Source organism: Fusarium flagelliforme (assembly GCF_020744385.1).
Source record: "Fusarium flagelliforme strain FIESC 12 MPI-CAGE-AA-0113 chromosome Unknown B0J16scaffold_6, whole genome shotgun sequence".
Classification (NCBI taxonomy): Eukaryota; Fungi; Ascomycota; class Sordariomycetes; order Hypocreales; family Nectriaceae; genus Fusarium; species Fusarium flagelliforme.
The window spans coordinates 1,092,284-1,105,496 of record NW_025763508.1 but is presented as its reverse complement, the minus strand read 5'-3'; the positions used below and the strand labels follow the sequence as shown (position 1 = coordinate 1,105,496).

At 47.5% G+C, this 13,213-nt stretch overlaps 4 protein-coding genes across 4 annotated transcripts; 3 read left to right on the top strand and 1 right to left on the bottom strand.

The window, feature by feature from the left end:
* Positions 1-1,492, top strand: B0J16DRAFT_169884 (uncharacterized protein). The gene has a single exon (XM_046122395.1). It carries the CDS (start codon positions 380-382, stop codon positions 1,346-1,348), a length of 969 nt encoding a protein of 322 aa, XP_045979960.1. The 5' UTR covers positions 1-379; the 3' UTR covers positions 1,349-1,492.
* A 1,382-nt stretch (positions 1,493-2,874) lies between these two features.
* On the top strand, positions 2,875-4,653 carry B0J16DRAFT_402746 (uncharacterized protein; the record flags this gene model as incomplete). The annotated part of the gene is made up of 2 exons (XM_046132677.1): positions 2,875-2,907; positions 2,955-4,653. The coding sequence occupies 2 exons, from the start codon at positions 2,875-2,877 to the stop codon at positions 4,542-4,544; spliced, it is 1,623 nt and encodes a 540-aa protein (XP_045979959.1). The 3' UTR covers positions 4,545-4,653.
* A 551-nt stretch (positions 4,654-5,204) lies between these two features.
* Positions 5,205-8,395, top strand: B0J16DRAFT_308425 (OPT oligopeptide transporter protein-domain-containing protein). Its single transcript, XM_046124879.1, has 5 exons — positions 5,205-5,527; positions 5,583-5,723; positions 5,771-5,852; positions 5,902-7,994; positions 8,045-8,395. The coding sequence occupies exons 1-5, from the start codon at positions 5,462-5,464 to the stop codon at positions 8,249-8,251; spliced, it is 2,589 nt and encodes an 862-aa protein (XP_045979958.1). The 5' UTR covers positions 5,205-5,461; the 3' UTR covers positions 8,252-8,395.
* Positions 8,396-8,398: 3 nt separating this feature from the next.
* On the bottom strand, positions 8,399-10,006 carry B0J16DRAFT_387210 (uncharacterized protein; the record flags this gene model as incomplete). The annotated part of the gene is made up of 1 exon (XM_046131652.1): positions 8,399-10,006. The coding sequence occupies one exon, from the start codon at positions 10,004-10,006 to the stop codon at positions 8,399-8,401; it is 1,608 nt and encodes a 535-aa protein (XP_045979957.1).
* Positions 10,007-13,213: the final 3,207 nt, after the last annotated feature.

Genomic DNA, 13,213 nt, shown 5'->3' with positions numbered 1-13,213 from the left:
AATAAAGTCAAGCTCCGATGGCGGGGCACTGAAGAAGGTTATTGAGCACGCAAGACCCCGCGGTGGATTACCCTACATCGGAGGCTGAGAACGACCAATTGGGCGTCCAATTGATTGATAAGTCCACTTTGCTGAGACCAACATGTGAAAGATGTTTGTAGATCATGAATTTTTCAATTTTTTGAAGTGTAAGTCAATCTACAATGAACTTTGTTGAGCATGAGTCTTTGTTTAAAGTCGGGATGATGATTGCCTCAGGTTGAGGAGCAATGGTCTCGTTTGACTCTGTTTGGGTGGAATACAATTTACCTGGCTCTTCATTCGCGATTAAAATCAACCAACTTTCTCAAAACATATACAACCACAATATCTGGAAAAAATGCCACAAGACCCGAATCTATATGGACAGCGTCCTGTCAAGAAGCAGAAGCGCGATGCAACATTATCCAGCTCGCTCGACTTCACTGCTCAACTGACATCATTAATGTCAACCGCCTCGTCAGGCGCGACAACAGCTGGCCGCTCGCGTGCTCCAAAGGAAGGCAAAGACGACATATTCAAAGGATCAAAACCGAAAAGAAGCAAGGAGTCTAATGAATCAAAAAAGCTTCAATTAAAGGAGGTGGCGGGTACAGAGGAGGAAACTCAAGAATTGGCACGAGCCAGGAGACGAATGGAGGAAAAGGCACGACTCTATGCAGCGATGAAGCGTGGAGATTATGTCGCCAAAGAAAACGAGGCCGCGCCACTGATAGACTTTGATCGCAAATGGGCAGAAGGAGAGGAGACGAGAGAAGACTATGAGACCAGCAGTGATGAGGACGGCGCTCAGGACAGCGGCGAGATGGTCGAGTACGAGGATGAATTCGGTCGCGTACGACAAGTCACCAAATCTGAAAAGGAGAAGTTGGATCGCAGAGCCCGACGCGGCTTATTGGGAGCCGAAGAACTCGAGCGCATGTCTGCAAGACCCAGCGCGCCGAGCAACCTTATTGTTGGAGACACTATACAAGCGATGGCGTTTAACCCAGACGATCCGGATAGGATGGAAGAGCTGGCGCGGAAAAGAGACCGCAGCGCAACACCACCGCCAGCGCAGCACTACGATGCGGATTGGGAAATTCGGACCAAAGGCACGGGATTCTACAAGTTTAGTCAAGACGAAGAAGCCCGAACAGCGGAGATGGAGGGGCTCGCGGAAGAGCGGCGTAAGACGGAGGAACAACGACGGGTGCGCGAGGAACAGAAGGAGGCTAGAAGACGGGAAATTGAGAAGCGGAGGGAGGATATGGCGGCTCGGAGGGCCAAGAAGCAAGCTGATTCATTCTTGGACAGACTGGGGGACTGAAGAATGGAGATTTGATGAGGAATCAAGATCATGGTCGTTGTAATTTGTGAAATAATTCCGTTGTACGGAATTGAGATACCACTTAACATGAGAGCACTTGGTGAAGCGGAGTCCTAAACAGGAGCCTCCGGCAACCAAACCTAGACGAATTGAGTCGCTATTTGCGCGTCCGAAGAATTTCCAATCTTGGAAAATAAGTTGCGATGCTTTGTCAGTCGCAGACTTACGATACCACCCACTTCTTAGACTAGCCTTGTAAGGTGTCTCAGACAGACTATGATAGGATGTTTATAAACAACCTCGAAGAGGGTGTCGTGGAGAGTTAGGATTTAGAATTAAGAACCAGGAACACGATACGGATACGCAGGAAATCAAAAGGCCAGATTTATGAGATTCCCATCCATGTAATTCGGGAAAGAAAGAATCCCAACACGAGTGGGCTGAACTCATGAAGGCCTCAGACTCAGCCCATGTCCACCGATTGTTGGCTTGTAAATGGTTCGAGCCTAGTTAGACCAGCCTCCCTGCTTTGAATACGAATTGCGTTGCTGCGGCTAACATGGAAGTGAAGAGGGATTTAATCTGACACAGTGTGATGGGGTTGAAACAATGGGACAATTCTCATTCCACCTACTGTATTGTAGAATGTTGATATCTCGATCGGCTAGGACGGTAATGTAGGATGTTAGGTCCAGGACACTAGGACTGGAACATGGGGAAATTGACGAGGAATAAACAGTCCGCCAAAAATTCTTTGACCGATCATCGCCTACGAGGCACGGTATATGGAAGGACGGGCCGTAGGGCGTAGGCAGACTGGTAGGCAAACTGAGACAAAGATTTCGAAACAGACAAATCAGAGATGCATGTGTTGTACAGTAGTCGAGACCGTTATCTGTACGTATGCGCTGCGTTGTGACCCCTATTAGCAGAGAGGATTCGTTGTCCTCTTCATCATTAACTCGTCAGCTGCAACGATCCGCGACATGAGACTGGTTTGTTGTTGTCGCTGTTGTCGTCGTCAATCGGAGGTTGAAGGAGAGCCTACGGCTTTAGTACCCGTAGAGAGCCCATGATTGGTAGAAGTTACAGCAGGTCAACAGAGCGGAATTGCAACTCGGCCAATAGCATAATTGGATGCAGGGGCGATGCCAGTTGCTTACGGCGGGATACGCTAAATTCCAAGCCTGCCTGCGCCAGCATCAAAGCGATGGGACAGTAACAAGTCAGGTTACAGCGCAACACAAAAGAACAATGCCCGGACGGGGCAGGAGAGCGAGAAATATGGGGGAAATACGGTGGCAGGGCGCCCATGTTTGTCCTGGACCTGAGACAGTAATGCACTGTAAGGACTGGACTCCAGCATTACAGACACGAACGGTGGAGGCTTAGCAATGCTGTACAGTAGGTTTGATGGCATTTTGTTCCGTTTCTGTTTGGAGGATGAGAATTTGGTTGCACCAGAAGACATTCGGCCAGTCCCAAAGCAGATTTAGCGTAAAAAAGTGTGAGTCACAGCCCGACCCATGTCTGACCCAAAGGGCGCGTTTTGGATGGCAGTCCTGGCAGTACTTGGCAACGCAAAGCGTCGGCTAACGAATAACAGGGCCCATTTGCGGCAATAACTGTTAGTGTCAATCCTAGACCCGCTATTCTAGGTTTGTACCTTCCGCTCCATACGCACAAACTCTCCTCAGGATTGCTGCCTGAGAAATACAAATTGTCCCCGTTTCCCGTCCTGAGGCTTTCCTTTCTTCTCTTTTTCCCTTCTTCACCCCCAAACTTTCATACAAACACAATTACATCAAGCATACAGCCTCAGGCCGATCGTCAAGATGTTCTAAACAACCCCTTTCCCGTTGTTCCCCAGTCCACAGTCAAAATTACGTCTCAGGACCCTAACAAATCAATCCCCACTCAACCACCAACCCGTTCAGCTCACCTCACGGTCGACCTGAACTTCAGCACTGCTTTGAATAGCTTCGGCTCCAGTTCTCTCACAACCGCCAACATTTCAGGCCAAGACTTCCCAGTCTTCACCACGGATCCCCAATCACCATGGCTTCCCTCCACCAATTCCAGCCTGCCGGCCCATCCCGCGCAACAGTTACAGAGTCCCGAAACACCACAACAGGACTTTGTCTTGTTCGATCAGCCCCCTAATCGGTCTACAACATCGCTGCCAAACCAGCGTCGTCACTCGTCTCATCTGCAAAATCGTCACCAACAGCCTGTCTCCCCCGCTGTTCAGAATCAACGAGTAGCCCAGTTGCTCCAGACTTTTGGTCGTTCTCCGTCTACTGTAAACAACCGTCCTACGAACCAGTTCTACGCCTCTTCGGCCCCTTCGTCATCAACCGCACTGCACAAGCAGAACCGTGCTGCTAGACCCCCAGTACCTCTCTTTTCCCAGAGTACCGGTAGCGTCCCGCAACAAACCGCCAAGATGATGAACGCTGCAGGTTTGTACCCCATCGAAACATTTGATAGTCCCATAAGCTCACCATCATCAGACGTCGAACTCGAAGAGTTCACTGCCTTCGAGGGCGGGGCCCACACGGCCTTTTCCTCGCCTGCCGTCGCCTCTGTCTTTGATTTCAGCGGCAGTGCGTCTAGCTCCATTGCCAACATGGCGACTATCTCGCCTCAGGATCTTCTGTTCCAAGAACCTTTCATGTCTGCTCCTAACTCTTCAGCCCTCACGGCTTTGACTTCTCCATCTATCTACAATGAGTCTCCGGACTTCACTGATATGTATGATGTGTCTCCTAACTTTGGCAACGCCGAGTTTGACAACCCTGGTGGAGAGTGGTTCTCTCTCTTCCCCTCGGAAGCCCCTGCTGCTCCTGCGCAGCAGAGCGTTGAGACTTCCCCTGAGACCAAGTCTGAAGAGTTGGATTCTGATGCTCAGTCTCCTCCTACGAACCGTCGCAAGTCGGGTACATCCCCTTCCACCCGCCACTCTTCTGTGGCCGGTGTCAACGCTCGCAAGCGAGACAAGCCTCTGCCTCCCATCATCATTGACGATCCCAGCGACGTCATTGCCATGAAGCGTGCTCGCAACACTCTTGCAGCACGAAAGTCTCGAGAGCGCAAGGCCATGAAGTTGGATGAATTGGAAGAGAAGATTGCTAAGTTGGAAGCAGAGCGTGATCACTGGAAGGAAATCGCTCTTCGGCAATCGGGTATGCAATAATGGATTAAAAGTGGAATTACTTTCTTTCGCCAAACCGGGATATCGTCGGTATCGTTATGAGTTTTTAATCAGGTTTCATTGATTCCTATCAGTCAATTGTCAATCAAATTGTTTCTATTTCTATGAACATTCTGGTCAATCACATGTGAAATGTATAAATTCTGTAACTGTGGGAGATCTCTACTCTGTCATTATGTTAGATATGTGAAGGTCTTGTCTTAGATGCTGTCCATGTCTTGTGGAGATATGACGTTCCATGGCCAAGCTTTGACATGTAGTCTCGTAAGAGTAGGCCAGTTACCGGTCTTAACACATTCTATTCTATTCCGTTCTATGTATTCCCAGATCAACAAGATCGAAATAGAAAACAAGATGAATAATCTGTTCAATATGGTTGATACATGTGGTTGAGAGATGCTCGTCCAGTGGGTCAAAGTACACAGCCCAGTAGGGCTGACCAATGCCATGTCCAACTCTCAACACCCTTCATTAAAGTTAACCAAATCAACCGCTCTGAAATCATCAAGCATAACGCTAATAGCTTAGTAAACTCATACATAATAGCTAGTCAGCTGCAACTCCATGCATCTGCATCACCATCTATCGCCGCCATCGGTCAAGCCGAGATAGACTTTATCCTTGTACCCCAACCCAAACCTAGACAAATAAGCAATGTTTCGCCCGACGCGCCGCTAGCTCATTGGAGAGACTTGCTTGGCAAGGTGTTTCTCATTTCTGATAACGAAAATGAGCGGCCGATCAGCCCTCCTTAGGATGGACGTTGGTTTTAGGTTTTGATCGGATATATAGCTAGCTATAGCTGACACATTTCCGATTATTATATCCTTTGCTATATGAAGCTGCAGAGCCTTTGTTACATATCCTGAAGCTTTGATGATTACCAGTATCTCGTCACGATGGCAAAGGAGGCACAGAAGTCGGAGACTCCAGCGAGCACTCCAGTTGTCGAGTTGACAGAGAGAGTCAGTATCTACTGTTTGCGTATAAACATTTTGTACTAATCAGCCAATATTGTAGTCTCACGATGATTCACTTCCTAGTTCACAAGAGGCATATGAGCTTGGAGATGGATTCGAGAAAGACCTTGATGTCACCCAAGATGACTTGCTTGAAGCTAGAGAGATTGCAGCAACATTATCAATCGAAGATGTTCACAAAGTGAGATTATCGTATCCTCTTAAGATGGTAGGAACTAATGAAATTAGACGATGAAGAAGGTGTATAAACTCCATAAGAGAGATCCCAATTTCCCTCTTTCGGTAATACAAAAGATAGAATACTTTCTCAGTATGTTCATCCACCACTATATATCATGTTTTATACTGATATAGTATAGATCAAGATGATGTCTTAAAACATCCCGAGAAGCACCAGACACTCATCCAAGAAATAAAGATCGAAGCAGCTTTGATAACACACAACTCACCATACGCCGAAGTCCGCGCGGTAGTCAATAACCACGACGACCCAGACATGCCCTGCTCTACAATCCGCGCCTGGTTCATAGGTCTCATTTTTTCATGCGCCGTATCTTTCATCAACGGCTTCTTCGAGATCCGTCAACCCATGATCAGCGTCGGTTTAGCAGTTCCTCAACTCCTTGCCTACCCTTTTGGAAAGTTCCTCGAGAAGACCTTACCTGATGTTGGACCAACGCTGTTTGGTGTGAGGCATAGCCTTAATCCTGGACGGTTTAATAAGAAGGAGCATATGTTGATTACTATCATGTCGAGTATCTCTATGGGAACGCCTTATACGAACTACGTCATCTGGATCCAATACTTGCCGCAGTATTTCAATCAGCCTTATGCGATCAGTATCGGATATCAGATACTGCTTGGTCTATCTTCCAAGTTCACCGGCTATGGCCTCGCCGGTATTTGCAGACGATTTCTCGTCTATCCTTCCTACTGTCTTTGGCCGACGACTTTGGTCTGCATCGCTCTGAATACAGCATTACACGATGAGGGCGATATCTCAGTGCTGGGACCCTTCAAGAAGATCTGGAATACATCACGTTTTAGGTTCTTCAATATTGCCTTTGCCGCGATGTTTGCTTACTTCTGGCTACCGAATTATCTCTTCGCTGGCATGAGCTACTTTAGCTGGATGGCTTGGATAGCACCTAAAAACCGCGACTTGGCCAATATCACCGGTGGACATACTGGCCTGGGTATCAATCCTTTTCCCACGATGGATTGGAATATCATCACTTTGGGCTGTGATCCTCTCATGGTGCCATTCTTCACCACTTTCAACTTATTCTGTGGTGTATTGATGTCTTGCGTCGTCATCTTGGGCGTCTACTACGGAAATGGATACTCTACAGCGTATCTTCCTATCAACTCGAACCGGGTGTTTGACCATTTTGGTGGACTGTATAACGTCTCTGCCATTCTCGACGAACGGGGTATCTTTGACGTTGAGAAATATGAAGCGTACTCGCCTGCGTTTCTATCAGCTGCTCATGTCGGTTCCTACACTTTCTTCTTCGCGCTATATACAGCTGCTATCACGTATGGTGCTCTGTACCACCATCATGAGATAGCAATGGGCTTCAAGGGACTCATCAACAGTTTTCGCTCATCGAGGAAGAATGATCTTGTGGATGATCAGGTTCCTGATGCGCATAATCGTCTTATGAAGAACTATCGCGAAATTCCAGAGTGGTGGTATCTGGTATGTCTCGCGATAGCCTTCATTGTAGGCATCGTCGGCGTTTCTCAATGGCCTACGCATACTACGCCAGCAGTTGTACCTTTCGGTATCATTCTTAGTCTGATATTCGTTATACCGGTCGGTATCATATCAGCTACAACGGGAATCCCTGTCTCGTTGAACGTCTTGTCTGAGTTTCTTGGTGGAGCTTTTGTTGAAGGTAATGCTATTGCGATGTGTTTCTTCAAAAGCTACGGATTTAGCACCTGTGCCCAGGCTGTTTACTTTAGCGCCGACATGAAATTGGCACATTATCTCAAGATACCCCCTCGTTTCACGTTCTGGGCACAAATAATCCCGACATTTGTATCGACACTTGTCTCTGTGGGTGTTCTTCAGTACCAGATTCGCCTGGAAGGCGTGTGTACGCCAAATGCTCCGTATCGCTTTACTTGTCCTGGTTTGAACAATTTCTTCACTGCTGCCGTGCTCTGGGGAACTATTGGGCCCAAGAAGTTGTTTGGGACTGGGGGTCAATACGTCGAGGCCCTGGTAGGCTTTCCCGCCGGAGTGGCTATCGTTTTACTCTTTTGGTGGCTGGGTAAGAAGTACCCAAACGTCAAGTTTATACGAAGCATCCATCCTGTTGTTTTACTTGCGGGAGGCATGCTATGGGCGCCATATAACCTCGCTTATATTTGGCCTGCCGTGCCGATCGGATGGTTGTCGTGGATGTATATCAAGAAGCGATATCTCTCCTTCTGGGCAAAGGTATGTTTCATAGACAAGATACTTGTTCATTTACTAACGCTTCTTGGCAGTATAACTACATCTTATCTGCTGCTTTCTCGGTTGGTATTGCTCTATCAGCACTGGTCATGTTTTTTGCTTTGCAATACCATGATATAAACCTCGACTGGTGGGGCAACAGAGTACCTTTCGAAGGATGTGATGGAACTCAGTCTTGTTTTCTCAAGACTCTTGGTCCAGGCGAGTACTTTGGACCCCGGATAGGAGAGTTCAGCTAGGGACAGCTTCACAAAAACATTGCGTTGACCGCATTATCAGACTGGAACTGATAAGTCATGTAAGAACAGATATAGTAATAAGATGGTATATACAATATAGAAAACGCTCTGGCTAGATAAAACAAATACAATCAAATGTTAAACCGTCTAATAACCGCAATCGTTTCCAGGCGTTATGCAATCCGGGTTAAAACAAGACATATCATACCAGCTCCAGTCGTTATCATCGTAACTTCCACGACCCTGTGGTCCATCAATCAAGTCACAGTAAGGCTTGTTCATGTCGTACTCCTTGTTTCCGTAGACAATAGCCTTACACCCCGCCTTCTTACCGCAGCTCTCTGCGCATGTTTCCAGGCTGTCTGCGTCGCCTTGGCCGAGAACCTTGGCCTGGCTGCCGCCGCGAATACCTGGGTTGTTGCACTTTTCGGGCTTAGGGGGCTTGTCGATAAGAGTGTAGCGGTAGCAAGTTGGCTTTGGTGGAGGGTAATTTTGTGTTGTACATGAGGATGCGGCGGTGGTTCTTGTGCTCATGGTTGTCATTGATGAAGGGACGGATGTAATTCCAGTTGTTGAGGTAATCTTTGTGCTTGAAGGTTGAGAAGTGGTGGATGAAGGCTTGATAGTGGTGCTTGAAGGCGCAGAGTTGGTAGTGGAGGAGATCGCTGTGGTTGTTGATCCGGTTGAAGCACTGGAAGCTTTTGTTGTGCTTGATACAGTGGTAGGGACTGAGTAAGGGCTTGTGGTGGATGAACTGACTCCAGAGGTTGTTCCAGTGGTTTGTGTGGTAGAGCCGCTGGACTGGCTTGAGGAAATGCTGGTTGATGAGCTGGCTCCAGATGTAGTTCCGCTTGTTTGAGTCGTAGATCCGCCGGTAGATGTTGAGGCGCCTGTTGTAGAGGAACCAGTCATGGAAGTATCTGTCGGACCAGTGGCTGAGGTACCGGTGGCAGAAGAGCCAGTGGTGGTGGTACCAGTCATAGAAGTACCGGTTGTACCAGTCGCTGAAGAACCCGTTGTGGAGGAACCAGTGGTTGAAGAAACAATCGTTGAAGAACCTGTCACTGAGGTGCCAGTCGTGGAGGATCCAGTTGTAGATGAGCCAGTGTTGGTGGTACCAGTCATAGAAGTATCAGTCGAACCAGTCGTCGAGGATCCCATGCTTGAAGAGCCAGTTATAGAAGTGCCAGTTGTTGAAGCACCGGTAGTGGAGGAGTCAGTCATAGCAGTCGCAGTTCCAGTGGTAGAACCCGAAGAACCACCAGCTGTAGTCGAAGAACCAGGACCATAAGGAATAGATGTAGTCTGCGAAGACTCTGTCGTCTTAGAAGTATCGCTGCCTGTGGTGCTCTTCTGAGCAGTAGAGCTTCCTTCACTTGTAGCTGAGGTAACTGTAGTGCTTAGACCCGATGTCTGGGAGGTACCAGTGCCGGTGCCAGTAGTCTGGCTCTGCGTGTTTGTAGATGTAAAGGTATCTGGATAGCCTGTTGTGCTTGAAGAAGCGGTAGTGCTCAATGTAGCTGAGCTGCTTTGAGTGTTGGTGGAGGCTGATCCAGTTGTATCAGTCTTTGCAGTGAGTGTGGTACCAGTAGAGGTCTGTTGGGTTGTGCTGGAAGAACCAGTTTGCGTAGAAGCAGTGCCTGTTGTGGTAGAGCTGCCCTTTGTAGTCTCAGTGTTGGTAGTAGATTGGCTGTTGGTCACAGCTGTTTGTGAGCCGGAGGTAGACATAGAAGACGAAGTAGATCCAGAGGGCATGGTCGTGGTGCCTGAAGAGGCTGTAGCCGAGGTCTTTTCTGTTCCGGTAGAGACTGTGGTGGTTTGTGAAAGAGTGGTGCTGCAATCCGGGCCATAGCAGGGTATGCAGTTGGGACCGTTGCAAGGTACAGAGGTAGTTATCGTGTTTGCAGAAACGAGGGTAGTAAAGCTACAATCCGGCCCATAGCATGGTAGGGTAGTAGTCTTTGTGTTTGTCAAAGTGAGAGTGGTAGAACCAGTTCCGGTGCTGCAGTCTGGTCCGTTGCAGGGAGTGCAGTTGGGACCAGAGCATGGTACTGATGTAGTCTTTGTGTTGGCAGAAACGAGTGTGGTAGAGCTGCAGTCTGGACCATAACAGGGCATAGACGTGGTTCTAGTGTTTGCAGAAAGGGAAGTAGTTGAAGGACAGCCTGGACCGCGGCATGGAATACAGTTGATACCATTGCACGGTACAGAGGTAGTCATAGTATTGGCAGAAACACGAGTCGTAGAACTACACCCAGGGCCGTAGCACTCTATGCAGTTCGGGCCATAGCATGGTAAAGTAGCTGAAGAAGCGAGAGTGGTGGAGCTACATTGCGGTCCGTAGCAAGGCACGGAAGTAACTTTGGTGTTTGCAGAAAGGAATGTGGTAGAACTACAGTCTGGACCGTAGCAAGGAATACAATTCGGACCGTAACAAGGGACTGAAGAAGCGACAGTGGTGGTCTTGGAAGAGAGTGACTGAGGTACTGGATAGGTAGAGCGAGGCTTACAAGGACCTGCCTGAACACCAGTAATGGCGATCAAAAGAACGAAAGACTTTGGCCAGGCCATTTTGGAACAAGTGAATGAATGAATGGACTGGGCAAGAATGAGAGTGATCTGAACAGCTGATCTCGTGAGCTCTATATACTATTCTATCTTCCTCTTTCTCTCTATCAATCAAGCTTATGGCTTTCTTTCACTTACACAGACTGAATTACTTACACCACACACTCAACCCTTCCAGAACAAAAGACAAGTCGAGCGTTTAACCGAATCCGGCGTCTTCTCAGCCCCAGACGTTTAAGCCAAACGGTCCCTCCCAATAGAAAGACGTCACGACCCCTGACGCTAGAGACCTGCCCAACGGTTCCTGACGCCACGATCTTCCATTTTGGTAGCGTCAACACCATTTAACCGTCGTAGCAGAAAGAGAAGATGCAAAACAGTGGCTGTAAACTTTTTCAACGGGGTGGCACTATGACGCGGTCTGGACTATTTGTCTCCTTACAAGTTACGGTCAGGGTAGTTGTGATCAAAGAGTTATGCCTGGTTCCTGGGACTGCCGTTGCAACCGCGGCGTACGCCACTGGGACGATAACTTTATTTCCACTTGGTGCTGTTTTCTTTTGGTCTGATGATGTTTAGCATTGTTGATCACACGATGATGGTGGGCTGAAGAGGGAAGTGATGGGTAGCCGAACAGTATCGGAAGCCATGAATCGTGTTGTGCAGCTGTCACTTAGATCTTTTGCATGTCGACAGACCGGGGTGTCCGTTCCGTCCCGCTGGACTCGATAATGACAAGGGCATGGGGAACTTGACATTGACGACATTCTCTTCTAACATCGATCTTGTGTTCCTGTCGATCGATCAGCTTGAAGAAGTGGTTGCATACTGTTTGCTTACATCCAAGTTCAACAAAGAACTGGCCCCCTTCAAGTTTCATTGACATCAGATCAATAGCAAACTAAACCAGATTCTATACACACATTTATATAACACGCACTTCAAAGAACTGCCATTGAGTTTTCTCATGGTGCTAATGCAGGTCTAGCTAGCGTAAGTTAAGCTGCACCTCTTTCTTCCTTCCGTCTTACCCACAGGCATCTTCCCTCCCGCACTCGAGGCTATCTTAGTATATGCAAGGTACAAGTCGAAGGCTGTAAACCATCAATAGTCTACTCTAGTACTGAGTCTGGCCGGGACTTGTGTAGCCGCGATCGAGGCTAAGTTCCGTCCCGACGATCCTGGGGTTTGATAGATGAGTCACTGAGGCCCAGCTGACTGGAGATAGATCTGCTAGTCAGCTTGACAGGAATGTTATGGGTGTCTGTGCTTAAGCATGTAATGTCAAGGTCTTGTTTTTGAGTCTTTGGATGACAGTCGGTGTGTTACTGACAGAGTGGTGGTGTGGTGCGGCAAGCTGGTGAATGGGTTTTGTCATGGCACTCGCCAATAACATCGCCACTATCATACCTTGGCGGTTGACTGTATCACAAAGAATCTTTTATTAGTCCTATATTGACAAAAATGGGATACTCTGTTTCCTAATTTGGTAGTGCAGTTGGATGCTGCAACCAGTATTTCACCTTTTCGTCCGCAACTTCACCTATTTGGGAAAACGCAGTCTTCTTTTGAATAATTGGAATATATGTCCTTGGTTATCTTTGAAGACGAAATTTACTTGGTTGTTATTCCTCTTGCATGAGATCGATATTGTTGTAGACTAGCAGGCTGTCTCAACAATACAAAACCTGCTTTTCATATCCTCCTCCTCCTCCACAGCACTAACAGTGAGTCTACCGTATCTGATTTCCTGTGAACTTTCTCTTCAAAGAAGTCTATGCAATATGGTCTACTTCTATGAGCCTGGTATTGGGTACCGTCATACCGCTGAGGATCTGAATTATGTGTTGTAGCATAAGACATGTATTAACTTTACGACCTCCATAACCGACGATTAGGAAGCTTTCTCATATATTGAAATGATCTAAAGACATGTGTGTTTGGTGTCTCGAACGCTTTATTAGTATTGCCATGTCAATCATGAAATTAACTTGGGGAACTCGGGATTTCAAAGCTTTACGAAGACATTGTTGTGCAAAGAACCTTATAAGACTAAGACACAACTATTTTCTTTTTGAAGTAATTGCTGAACCCGTGGCATTAAGAGGAGACGTGTGTATGGATTTATGACTCTCCCAATAACATGGTGTGTAAGTCTAGGGTAGCCACCACGGAAAGAGGTATTAGTAACAAACATCAAATCGAGTACACCAATTTGATGTCATCTCACCATACTGAGTCGTACTGTTCTCCAATGGACTGCCTCTAGTGCCTTTACTTGTTTGTACTGCCGACTCGACAAAGTGAGCCCGTCCTGTTTGGAAACAGAACAAAATCGCTTAGCCATGTCAAGTCCTTCATCACTTGACCATATCATGCCTATGTATCCATGCT

What these genes read in the sequence shown, in the direction of transcription:
- B0J16DRAFT_169884 (XM_046122395.1), top strand. Translation starts at nt 380, where the DNA reads ATGCCACAAGACCCGAATCTATATGGACAGCGTCCTGTCAAGAAGCAG.
- B0J16DRAFT_308425 (XM_046124879.1), top strand. Translation starts at nt 5,462, where the DNA reads ATGGCAAAGGAGGCACAGAAGTCGGAGACTCCAGCGAGCACTCCAGTT. An exon ending in CAATCGAAGATGTTCACAAA is followed by an intron (nt 5,724 to 5,770) that starts GTGAGATTATCG and finishes TAATGAAATTAG; the next exon opens with ACGATGAAGAAGGTGTATAA. An exon ending in AAAGATAGAATACTTTCTCA is followed by an intron (nt 5,853 to 5,901) that starts GTATGTTCATCC and finishes GATATAGTATAG; the next exon opens with ATCAAGATGATGTCTTAAAA.